Genomic DNA, 13,335 nt, shown 5'->3' on the forward strand with positions numbered 1-13,335 from the left:
TTAAAAAGACAACCCTTCTTGCTCAAAAAACATATCTCTAGGACACTTTTATTGTTGAGGCCTAATGTTACTTCTACTGAAGTCTAACAGACTTTGAGGCTGGTTGAGTGGCAGAAGAGCTGAATCATTTGGCTGTTCTCTGCTCCTGTGTGACCCAGGGTGCTTTTTCCTTTCATCCATTCATTATTTCTTGGCTTTATTTGATATTCTCAACTGCACATGAGCTGATTTTTATGAACAGCAGCAAAAGGTGGCTAATTTTGGAGGATTCCAGATGATCACTAGGGGCCACACTATTATTACATAAAGTCAATTAAAGAGTATACATGCACATCCCATTGATTTGATTTAGAACTAACAAAAGCTTCAGTAATGTGCAATTACAAGAAACTTAATGACCCCTTTATATTAAATGCAACTTCTGTGGCACCTAATATGCTTTGATGAATTGCTCATTATGTGCAATGTTGGAAAAGCTTCTAAAAAGATTAATAATTGTAGAATCAATAGAGAAATTCAGTCTTATCTGGCTTTTTTAAAACTCTGAAATCAGTAAGTCATACAGATTATGGATTCTCTTTTTGTTTTTTTCCTTCTGTACCCTCAGAATTTGATATTTTTTCTAAAGCTGACACTTTTTTAGCACGTGGAGAAACCCCTTCTTGTGTTATGTGGTCAGGCCTGGCCTGATACAGGTTACTATGTGAGGACCAAAAGGCTGGTGACGGCTGTCATCAGAAATAGACAGTGCTGGACTGGATATGTCCACATGGGATGGTCCTTTGTCAGGGCAGGAGGTCTCAAAGTAGCAGTCCCCAGCATTGGGCTCAAAGCTTTCCACCATGGTCCAAACCCACTACCCCTCTTCCATTCACTGCCTGTAAATTTCAGGAGCTGCCAGCCCTTGGGGCATCAGGGAGGCTTTAACCTTGCTCTTCTACCTACACATGCTTTGAGAGCCTCATGTCTCAAGTGTTGCCTATGCCACGGTTGACTGCTAGTTGTGAGATACAGCAAACCTTGTGGGATGGGATAAGAAATATGAGAGTAGGAAGGGAAAAAATGAAGTTTCATTTCTGTTGCATTCATGTTTTAATAAATGCTGCCAGAGACGTCTGGAGGCTAAAAACAGGCAAATGCAGAATTTCTTAAATTTGTTTCAATTTTGAATCCATACTTGTCTTGCTTCGGGGCATTATTTTTGAATGCCAGGGTCTGACAACGCTATTTTACTGTTGGGCGCTAAACCAGAAAGTAAAACTGATCACTATGGTCAGTTTGTATTACTGTATTTGCTACGGCAGGAGCAAATTGCTGTTGTCTGTAGCAAAGCAGTGCGTGCTCTTCTGTATTCCTTCCTGACTGGTACCTACAGAGCTTCCAGCAGTATCGACCTCTGGTTTTAGGTAGCATTTGCGTAGTTCTTCTGTTATGTGGAAATTTTGTGTAAAGTGTAAAATACATCTGTTTTGTTTCCCTTACAGATGCTCTCAGGAACGTAAACACATAATTTTGGTTAAAATGCGGTTTATTTCTCCGTTGCCCAGCCCTACCCTCACGTGTGTGTGTATGTGTGTGTGTCAAAAGTGGCTTGCATCATACTGGGGCAAATCCTGCAGCCATTGCACAGCCCAAACCCCAGCTGCTCCAAGCAAGGCTGGCCTCTGTAAGGGCTACTGAAAATTCCTGTTGACTCTTTGGTATAAAAGCTAAATCAGGTTGAGCACAGCCACCCCCAGATTAGGAATAAAAATGAGCTACAGTTTAGATCCCAGTGTGCTGGGAATCACTGTGGCTCTGATTCCTGTGCTAATTCCCAGCAGTTGGGGAATTAATCTCTAAATGTTTGCAGAGCAGGAGACTTAGGGTGTTTTCTAGGGTTGCATATGGGAGGGATGAAAAAAATCCAAACCCAGGAGTTGTGGTGCGATAGGATGGGACTAATTTAGTCTGGGCACCTAGTCAAGAGCCCCAGTTAAATTACTGCCACACGGTGCTGTCATCACACTACAGTGAGGAACCATTCCCATTAGCCCTCCACAGTGCAGCCACTGTGGGAGATTTCGCATTTGTTTGGAGTTGTTGAGCTCAATAAGGCAGAGGGTAGAGCAGGTAGGAAAACGATTCCATGTTAATGGCTGTCATGCACAACAATACCGTCCATCGTGCCAAGCCAATGCTCATATTGGTGGGATCATGTTTTATTAAAACCTGCTACTTGTTGTCACCCACTTGCTCCACTGTCCTATTCACTGTCTCCAAAAATAGCATGCCCTGTGGTGGTGGCTTATTATGATTAAACAGATAAAAATAAGTTTAAGGTTTAAACGCATCCAGGACACCTGAGGTAATAGAAGATCTGACTTTCTTTATGGAACGTGTGAAGTTATATTTTCCATTGCTTCACAAGACTTGTTTTGTTTGCTTTTTAATTCACTAAGCTTTAATGTGATCTATAGTTTCGCATTACATGCTGGCACCTCAGGAATTTGTATAATTTTCTGATTTGTTTTTTCATTCACAGGACAATACTTACTAGCTCTAAGACAGCCCCATTTCTTTTCAGTGATTTTGTTTGTTGCAGCTCTCATATGTCAGAAAGGACAGAAGTCAGGAAATAGGTACCCTGATAAAAAGTGTAGGATTTTACTCGTGGGATAGAGTTTATACCAGGAGCTTCATTTCTTTATTCACTGTATGTGTGACTACATTTAACCATATTTCTCTTTAAATAAAATCTCTATATGAAGATCAGAGGAAAGACTTTTTAATCCTGCATTTCTGCTTTCTCTGCATTTATTTGTAACATTAAATTCCTATTCAGTGGTGCTAACATGTAGAATTTAATTTGAAATGAAAGCCATACGAAAGCACAAGAGCCTGATGGAGTAAGATGTGGCATCACTGGTGGAAAAATGCGAGGGCAGTAATTATAGACAGCAAAGTGAACGTCATACTATGAAGCATTACTACAGGTAGTATGGTGTCAGCGTCAGACTTGTAGACTCACTCCAGAGTTATGTTCCCCTGTTCATATACTGAATAGTATATGGTATGTATATATATAGTATATCACTGACTGCATAGTCAGAGCTGTACTCAGTGGAGAGGAGAACACAATCCCTGCTCCACAATGCTTGTGACCAGTGAGCTGTTGCCAACAGTGGAAATTCGGAGCATTTAGGGATATGTCCATACTGTATAATGAAGTATTGGAGAGTTCCCTGACCTGAATGTCACTGTAGTTGTACTAATGTAAGGCTTGACTAGTGAATTCTGCTGGAAGACAAAAGGGATGAACCAAACCAAGACAGTTTTGCTTCCAAGACTGCTGCTCATTTCTGGAGATTGCTCAAATGTGACACCTAGCTGTGCAGTTTGACCAGTGCCAAACATGGTCCAAACGTGGTGCCCAAATGTGACACTGCATTGCTTGGGCAATTACACCAATCTAAAAGATGAAGCATTGTTGTCTGGACATGGCAGAATCCAGACGTAATTTCACACAGGCTTTTCACACGTGTGTCCTGAAAGATGCAGCTGGTATTACTTGTATTTTCCATGACACATGCACCAGTCACAGCAGGTTGCTTTTGTTCATCTTTGGTGAGAAAGCATTATGATATCTGAATCTCCCGAACTTCAGATCTGCTCCATCATAGTGATGATGGTCCCCAGAGGTCACAGGTGAACAAGAAGTAACAAGCAAAGGTTGGTTAGTTAGCTGTGGAAGAAGAGCTTGATGTGACCCTGAAGGCCTAGATGTCCTGGGACATGCCATGTGGCTTTTCTATTGATCAGGAAACTAAAAACCATCCTGAAGGAACTGAGCTGATGCTGTTGCTATTTATGAAGGAACAGGGACATGTACATATCCAATAAATCACAAGGTGTCAGCTGTGTGCAAAACCTCTCACTGACCTTTGGCTTCAAGTCTATTACATCCCTTAAAGAAGAGTGGAGCACAGAGCCATAGAGCTCCCATGTGAAAGAGAAGTGTGCAGTTCAAAAGGGGGGCAACAGTAAACACAACCCACAACTCCGCTACTCAGCCTACTTGTACAAGCCTTTCTGGGCTGCTGCTGAAGTGGACTGAAATCAATGGAAGGATGGTCGTTAACTTCCACAGCCTTTGGTGTGCGATGTGTGAAGAGATAGAGGCTTAACTGAGACAGAAATTGGACCCCTAATGTTACCACTAACAAAGTGAACAGAGATGGGATATGCTTTCAATTTGTTCCTTCCCAGCACTGTTGAATTGTGGGTTTGACCGTGGTTCTCAGCTCACCTTCCATTTTTTTCAGATTCTTGGGAACATTCACCCCAAGGAGTATGAAGTTTTCCAAGCTTTTGTTTGTAGCCCCAAAGAGCTCCCACACTGTGGAAACCCACCGCATGTACCTTCTCCCTGCTCCCCGCACCACTGACCTTGTAGCTTCTTTGAGTGAGATCATTATCTGAGCAGAAAGGCAGAATCTCGGAAGAACAGGTATCTATTAAAAGAAAAGGCCACAGTGTTACCCATGTTACTAGTCAGAAACAAGTAAAGCAGGAATCTGCAGAAGTTTAAAGTTTTGCCAGTTGATGGAATCCATGTACAGCCACCAAATGTTAAAAATATTCCATTTCCTATGAAGTTCACATCTATATATGGAACCCACATTTGTTCAGATATATCTGGTTGTCCTGTTCCATGCAAGAACCCAAACTGTTGCATCAGTAAGACACTGATTTTGCTAATTAGTAAAGCAAAAATTTCCATTGCAAGGGCATTTTAAAGCAAAATTAAAATACAAGAAGAAAAAACTCCTTATTAAACTAAAATGTGGTGTAACAGCTCACCACATCCTGCTACTGTGGCATCTGCTGTTTAGCAAAGGAAAGGTTCCTCTTTCAGATGCCTTGACAGGTAGAGAGGTCACGTGTTACCTGCATTTCTCAGCACTATTATTTTTTTTTACTTTCTGTCAGTGGAAAAGCTGAACATGACAATGGAAAACCATCAGTTGAGGGAAGGCATTGTGGGGAACTGTAGGTGTTAGCTATAAAAGCGACAGTGGCCCCCCTCCCCAGAAAAACAGTGAAAAAAATCTGATGACAAAGATGCTGTAAATCATTGTACTCAGCTGTTTGATCTGATAGGGATTAACCTCTTGTTTTAAGGAAAGTGTTGTGCTAATGTAGGCATTGAAAATTAGACATTTTGCATGCTGTTCCAGATCTACTGCTAAGCTGTATGTAGGGCCTTCAGCAAGACAGGTAATTCTTCGGATCTCATCTGTTCTGTCTGTAAAATGGGTCTTTTTGAGTACTCAAATTATGTTGTTTTAAAAATGAGTGTAAAGACTTTGCAGCCCTTCTTCAAAAAATGTTGCACTCATTCAAAACACAACTGCTCCTGGAATGGTGCTTAGATGTGAATGGATCTGTATCCAAGCAGCAGCAGAATCAAAGACCAGCATTTGCTATAGGAATGAAACTCAAAAACAGTCCAGAATACCACTTGCAGTGAATACTGTTGTTCTGTGGAGCACACACAATACTCTTGTAGTAACAGGTTTGTAACCCAAAATTTAAGCATTCAAAACAGCAACCAGCTGACTCTCCTGAAAAAATAAATTAAACATTTTGTTAGAAAGGTGGTAACTAAGAGAAAAACACCAGTTATTTTTCTCTCCATGAGCAATATGTCTTACCTCTCGGGGGGGTTCTGCAGTGGTCCTACAGGACCAAGTGGAGCCTTGAGGTTACCAAGGAGAAGGAGTGTGATGGACAGCAGAGGAGATGGTGAACAGGGAACAATCAGCTCGTTCACATGATGCATGAATGAAATTATCAAGAAGCAAATTTAAACCAAGAAGAAAGTACTTTTTCCACCAGCACATCCCTGAAGTGTGGAACCTGTTGCTGCAGGAAACTACAAAGGCCAAAACAGGTTCAGAAGGTTATTAGAAAACTTAATAGAAGAAAGTTCATCAAAACTTGCTAGAAATGAGCATGCAGAATTCCTGTTGCTCACAGGGCCCTTCAGCAGAGTAAAGGTGTACTAGAGAAATCATCTCTGGGGGTGTACCTGGTTCCTATGCTCTTTCCCAACAATTTGGCTGCTGGCCATTTTGGTTGATGTGACGCTGGTACATACAGACATACAGGATGCTTCAGATGTCAGAGCCATACTTCAGTAACAGAATTTTGATTTGCTGTTGGGAAGGACAATCTTGGGCCAACCTACAACAAGAATATTTGAGTTTTTCTTAAAAAAAAATGAATCAATTTTTGAACAGAACATTCCTAAAGATTCCATTTGATCCAAAATAAAACATTTCCTAACATGTAACAAAAGAATTAATATGTTTTGGACTATTAAAAGAAGCAAATTTTCCAGAAATGTGAAATAAAAAATGTTGATGCTGAAGACTTGAAACTACTCTGAGTGACCCAAAATGCATTTTTCCCCCAACAAGTTTTCACTCAGCATTTGTTTCTCAGCCCTGGAGGGAGAAACTAGTGTCTTCACAGGAGTTCTAGACCCTGCAGCTGGAGGTGGTGGAGAGCATCCTTCTGGCCAAACCCACCAAGTGTCTCTCAGGGCACATCATGTGCTTGCCACCTGGTTTCCCCATGTCTGCACCCACTGGAGGGTTTTCCTTCCAGCCTCAGGTGCTTCGGCAGGCGGCATGGGAAAGCCCACTCTCAGCACACTTCCCCTTTCAGCTCTCATGTTTAGTGCTCTCTGCTAGCAATCTGCCCCTACGAGATCAGCTGCTTTGCCAAATCACATATCACTCCACCTGGGCCTTCTTCCGTGTGCACCCTTGTCCTTCTCTGTAGGTTTTTTCCACTGTGTTAATTGGGAATTTTTGCATTTTCAACACTGTGGTGGGTAAAGGTGAACAAGCAACAGAAAAAATAGAGACCTCTGTCTGAGCTATGCCGTCCGTGGTCCAATATGGATGAGAGAGATGATAAACATCCTCTTGGTGTTGTTGGCCCTGTTTTATTGTGATATCTGGTGGCAACGGGTGACCTTTAGTTGAGGTTCATTTTTCTCCCAAGTCCATGCTGACATCGTCTAATGACTGTTGTTGAACAGCTCTCAGATTTACATGAGGCCTCCAGACTTGACTGTTACTCATAAAGGTACCAGAAGCCCACCTATGTTAAGAAAGTAACATAAAAATTAAGAATAAATCTGAAGGTCTAATCTGCATCCTATTTCAGTCAATAATGAAATTATGAGTTATTTCAGCTAGGTAAAGATTGGTTTGGCTGCTGAGATCTAGAGAAGATGCATCCTAAGGACCATGGTGGTCTTATGGGCTGAGACAAGGCACATGGGCTTCCAGCTGAAATGAAAAGTTTTGTCATCTCTAGGGTAAGCCATGTGCCCTACAGTGCTCGAGTGACAGAAGATTCAGGTCAGAGTACCTAGCGTGGCTGGAAAAGTCAGCCAATTTTGGAGATGAGCCTTTGGCTCTTAGACCCTCACGTCATCAAGTTTCTTCTGAAATACTTCTACTAAATGCTTCAATAGGAAAGCACTGGCTTGTGGGCTGGGGGATGTTACTTTTGAAAGCATTACTGAGTGAATCAAGCAAGAGTACCTCAGCGTGTGCTGTAGCTTTAGTCTGAGATTTGAGTGCTGATCCTAACTGAAATGGGGAGTTTCTTTGCTTTTCCACTTCCATGTCCTCTTCTGTGAATGCTTAGTTCACATTTTGCTGAAGCACTTCGAAGACTGCACAAAGCCTTGAGTAGTATCTTAGTTTTATTTGATGTAACATAAATTTTGAGAGAAAATTAGCAAAACTGTGACACTGGCTGTCCTGTATGAGGCTTTGTTTTCATTGTCGTGCTCAACACCAAGGTATCACTGTGTGGTTTTGCTGCATACCCAGTGTTACTTTGAGAAGTTTATCAAAGAAACTATGTTTACAAAAGCATCATCCTACAAAAGGATCATCCTACAGAAGTGCGCTGTTTGCATTCAAGGCAAGGGCTCCATCCTGAAAGCTGTCCTGAGTCTTGCAGCATGTAAACAGGGTAGCACTTCTTGCTGTGTTTGGACACATGCAAGGCAGTCTTTGACATAGAGCAGGAATTGCTGTTTGAGTTTGCTTCCGTTGTTTGGTAATAGTAAAGATGAACTCCATGGCACTCTCAAGAGAAAGAAATGCTTTGTCTTCACATCGCATTTCCATACCACTCTTAGTATGCTGCCATAAATAGGTAGTTGCAAATACAACTGATGTTTCCCTTCTGAAGTAGGGTGTGTGTATCCATGAGTAAAAGTGGTTTCAGTGGCCAGGACCTGTGACACAAATCCTGCCTGATTCATGTGCTGCTATTACTAAATGGGCAATGGGTCTGCAGGGAAAAAAAAAAAAAGGAAAAAAAAAAGAAAAAAGAAACAAAACCCCAAACCAACCAATTGCTTCAGGAAGTTGTTTTTAGACAGGCTTGGTCTTTTCCAGTAAATACAAGAAGTTATCTGGATGGCTGTGAACAGCAGCCCACAAGGAAAGGAAAACATGGGCTTTTCTGTGGTGCTTCCATGACGTGGGCTTGTGTTTCCCACTCCCAGCAATGTCAGGGAAACTCAGAAGCAGTGATAGCCCTACTGATGGCATTTTATCTATCTTCATGTAAATCAGGTGGTGGCAGTCACTGCAGGGAGGAGGTGGGGTGGAAATAAAAGGGATGTTGTGTAGTCCACTGTAGATGGCCTTTGCCAGGTTCAGTCATTTCCTGTCCATCTGCCAAAAATCACAAGCTGATAAATGGACATAATTGGAGTGTGGGAAACTGTATTGCTTGATGATCTGCAGGGGAGGGAGAAAGGAATGAAAGAAGACTCGTGAATAAAGAAAACAACACTTTATCAGTGGAGATGCAGTATGACTGGCTGATGCTGAGATAGGGGACCTTGTTTATTCTTTCCTCTGACTCTTGCCAAGGGTTTTAACATGCTTGTCCCTCCCATCTGTCTGTGTGGATAGGAGCAAAGACTGTGTCCACGTGTGTTGATCACCATGAAAGGAGAGTATATATTTATATATGTTACCAGCTCCAGGATCTGGACAAGCATGCAGCAGTTTCTTCTGTTTGTTTGGGGGTTGATTTTTTTTTTTGTAATACCATCCAACAGTGGAAAAAATCAGCACGTGAAGTTGTATTCTATCTAGGCATTGCAGCTGCACATACCCAGGTTCAGTGGCTGGCAGCTTTCTGCCATCAGTAGCTACCATGGCTGACATACTTTCCAAATGTTTGGTTTTTTTCATGGAAGCAGTAGATTATTCTAAGATTTCCTGTGGTTCTCTTTGCTTTACATTTCCAAAGCCAGTTCTAGAGCAAATGAAATGTTTTTTTTTTCTGTAACTGATTTGAAATGTTAAATATGTTGGATGCAATCAAGGATCCAGGATGCTGCTGTCTTGTGATGCCTGGTTTTACAGAGTATTTAGCATGTGGATAACCTTAGTTAATCCTGCTGGTTTGCACTTTGATCAGCCTGTACAAGCTATCTCGTGATGTTACGTTTCCTGTTTGGAGCTATACTGAAGCTGTCAAGGAACGGATGCAAATCTGGGGGGACTCTGTGCTGAAGAGAACTGTCTGCAGCAGTGGGATGCTAATCAATTCCTCTTCTTTTGTTTTCTTTCTTTACAGTAAATGAAATTATAAGGAATGACCTTTCCAGTACCAATGTCCATTCATAGCTTTCAGTACGGGCCTAATATGAAATCCACACACACTTTTGACTCAGCTGGCATGTCAGCTCAAGTAGAGGGATACTGAATAGACTGAAGACATTGCCTGGTACCACTCTGATCTTCCACCTTACTGAATGTCAGGAACTGAAGATTTACCTCTTGCTTACAAAGAAGTAGCTCCTCAACTTCAACTGATGAAACAGCTTCTTTAAAGAAAATCATCTCGAAAGAAAGAGGAGGGGAGCATTTCATGGGACAAAACTAGGAAACTCAGCAAAATCGGAGTACTTCTTCCCAGTGCTGATCTTTTTGGCATGGCACCGCTGGAATACAGCCCTGGAAGTGCCTTATTTTACCAGGTTGTGGCATCAGGGCATTTTTAATAAGCTTTGAATTTGCTACCATTAGAAGTGTTGGTAGGTGCAGAAACTATGGAGCTTGCATTCTGGAGAGTGATAATTGGAAAAAAGCATAGGACTCTGCAGCAAAGTAGGGAGAGCAATCCCTACTCCAGTAAGATGTGTTTATGAATTCCAGAATTTCTTCAGCTTTTCCTCTGCTGTAATGTACAGCCTATTGCCTTATTCTCAGTGCATTTCAAAAGCCTCCTGATTTGTCATCATCTCAGCTTTCTTTTACATATTGTCTTTATTATGTGCTAATGAATCATAGGGTTGTTAGCAGTAGCATGTTAAGGTTTTGATTTTAATCCGGCTTCAGTCATAGCACAAGTGAGTTGAATAGCACAAAATAAAAAAGGTTGATGGACAAAAAATTGAAATCTATCTTTTACATGATAGATGAATGTGTATGCATGTACATACATACTAGTATATATGCATATATTTATATATGACAAATAATATAGATGATTGCCTAGTGAGGGCACTGAATTTAGCAATAATTTCAATTTCTGAGAATGCATTTCAGATCCACAACAAATATTTCAGCTACTTCTTTTGAGGGTTTGTTGCACCTAAAGCAGGTATGCATTTTCTTTCCTCATGCAGTTAAGCAAGCACTTTAGATAGGCAAGAAGGATGCATACAAGATACATGTTATTTACCAAATGGCAAAATACGAGTTATAGTGACTGTAAATACCATTATGGAAGAGTGTAAAATATTTGTTCAGTTATAATATTATTATTCCGCAGAAGCCTTATAACTCTCTGCTACGTGTATGAAAAAGAATATTACCAAAAACCCACAAAGGTTTAATATGCAGCGCTGTATAGTGTGTTTTCAGATTAGCTAATGTTTCTGGAGCTACAGGTAGGCATGTAGTGTAGCCTTTAACATTGTATTTTTTACAATCAACCGCTTATTATATAACTACAAACAACCTATTATTTCATATAACCAAAAAAAAAAAATAAAAACAAAACTAAAATAAAATAGCATGACTTAAATTAAAAATGTTTAACATTAATATTGTGCCTTAGGAATCTCTGCCCCCTTCTGGAAGTACACCTGAACTACACCTCCGTGCTCGGGTGGCTCCTTAACCCTAATGCAATGAAGATTGAACAGGTTTCACAAACAGGTGAAAACCTCCTAAGCGTTTTAAAACATTATTCTGTATAATTATGTCTTACTTTCTTTAGGAAAAAATTTAAAGCCATATTTGTCACATTTGCACATTACTGTGAAGACATGAGAATATAATATGGCTATATGTACATACTATGCTGTTATTGGTCCTAATAATAGTCTGTTATTCCTCACCTGTTTAATCCCAGTTATTTACCCTGTATTTAGCATTGTAGACGTTGCATGAAACATTTCTTATAGACTGCCATATGAAAAGTTAAAAAGCTTGACAGATGTCAGCTTGACTTGTAGCTAGAAAATAGATCCAATAAAGCAAAACGTTTTGCTGGAAGCTAGTCTTAGAGTGGTTCATTTTATGTTATCGTGACAAATCTTCCTTTCTCATATAAAATAAGCATTTTTAGATTATATGCATATATATAAATATATATCTCCATCTCTTCTATTTAAAGCTGTTTGCATCCTGCTGCATCCTGCTAATATAACTGTCAGTATGGAAGTAAAGTCTCTTGTCAATAGACTCTTCTTCATTTCCCCCCTGTATTTGGAGTTATTGCTGCCAAGGAGAGAAAATGATATATGATATAATTCTCAGATTTTATTCTCCTAGTATTTCAGAAATGTCAACAAAATGTGCATGGAGGAATCTCTGGTTATGCCAAAGCATTTTTTTATTCATATACATCACTGCCTTGGGTGAGGCTTTTAACAATACACACACACAGAGACACACCCTCCACATATTCACATTTCAGCAGTAATTTTAGCAAGGTTTTCATCTGTATGGTTTGGGTATGTTGCATCTCCTTCGTCCTTCTTTTTATTTTCCCCTTTAAGCTATTTTGAAAAAAAAAAACAAACAAAAACCCAAACAAAACCAGCCTGTTACTTTTAAGCCTGGATAATGGAAGATTATGCATCTCTTGTATATGTATTCATAAAATAAAAATGAAAGCAGAAATATTTTCCGTATGAGACTGCTATCTTGTTTTTGTACGTGTGTTATGGTTGTTGCTGTCAGTTTATGAAAATGGTTTTCATCAGCCCTTTTTAAAAACAAAGCAAAACCAAAAAGCCACAACGCGTCAAGCTTAGAGCGTAGTCCTGGTAGGTATGTTCAAAAAGATTTTTGCCAGGGATGATTCTATCTATTAAAAAAAGCCCTCTGGATGAATTTTAAGTGGTGAAACAAACTTACGTTTTTAATCATGCAACAAAGTACTTGCATCTGGATATATTGCTTGGACAACAGTTTCTTTTGCTCTCCCTGGAACTGCTCCTGAAATGCGTGGGTTATAAGGGTAGGCTTCGGATCTGTGGTCTTCAGTGCGGTAGGTACAAGAGACAGTTTTGCTAGGCTGGAGGCTTTCATAGCTCTGTGAGGGGAGGGCTGCCCACAGATTGGCAGAATGTGTTGGCTTGCCATGAGCTGCGTATGTGTGGTGGATCTGTATGATGGGTCCTACTCCTGAATCCCTCTGGTGCTCTGCCCTGAAGGAGACGGGGCAATGAAGAGGATGTCAGCTTGGTCAAAGCTGGGCTTTCTAGTCACCTCATCAGGTGATGCATTTGTATGTGTCAACGGGTGACACCTGATGGGACAAATCATACAGAAATGCCAGAAAAACATGACCTGTTTCAATTTTTCTAGACCAAAGGCAAGTTACAAAGTATATAAGCACAATTGCAAGCCTACCACAGGAGTCCGTATTTCAGTGAGCATTTAAACACATTTCAAAAATGTCCTCAAGAAGAAGGAGACACAAATACGCATTTAAGTCTTTGTTGAGGGATGATCTTTCTCTGCCTCGGGTTTTTTTTTCCTGTGAGTAAAGGGTGACACATCCTGCTCACTCACACCTGGCTTCCCTGGGGCTGCTATCCCAAACCCTTCACAATTTAAGGAGATGCTCCAAACCCGTTAAAACCCAAATATAGCCCAGCTCTTCAGAGGTCAGTCAAAATTCTCTTCCTCTGTTTCTCTCTCTGGATGGTGGAAATAGTGTCATTTACACCTCATGTGGACAGCATGAGCCGTACTGTTGGTGAGGTTCCCGGAAAAAGGA

General features: G+C 40.7%; 1 protein-coding gene across 4 annotated transcripts in view; it reads left to right on the plus strand.

Moving 5' to 3' along the window:
* The window catches only part of NFATC1 (nuclear factor of activated T cells 1), a 116,236-nt gene extending 104,004 nt beyond the window's left edge, over nucleotides 1-12,232 (plus strand). For all 4 annotated transcript variants that reach the window (XM_034066791.1, XM_034066887.1, XM_034066970.1 and 1 more), the window contains one exon: nucleotides 9,673-12,232. In XM_034066791.1, coding sequence (XP_033922682.1) covers nucleotides 9,673-9,722 — 50 coding nt within the window. In that variant the 3' untranslated portion in view covers nucleotides 9,723-12,232. The remainder of the gene's footprint in view (nucleotides 1-9,672) is intronic.
* The last annotated feature ends 1,103 nt before the right edge of the window (nucleotides 12,233-13,335 follow it).

Source organism: Melopsittacus undulatus, chromosome 1 (genome assembly GCF_012275295.1).
Source record: "Melopsittacus undulatus isolate bMelUnd1 chromosome 1, bMelUnd1.mat.Z, whole genome shotgun sequence".
NCBI lineage: Eukaryota > Metazoa > Chordata > Aves > Psittaciformes > Psittaculidae > Melopsittacus > Melopsittacus undulatus.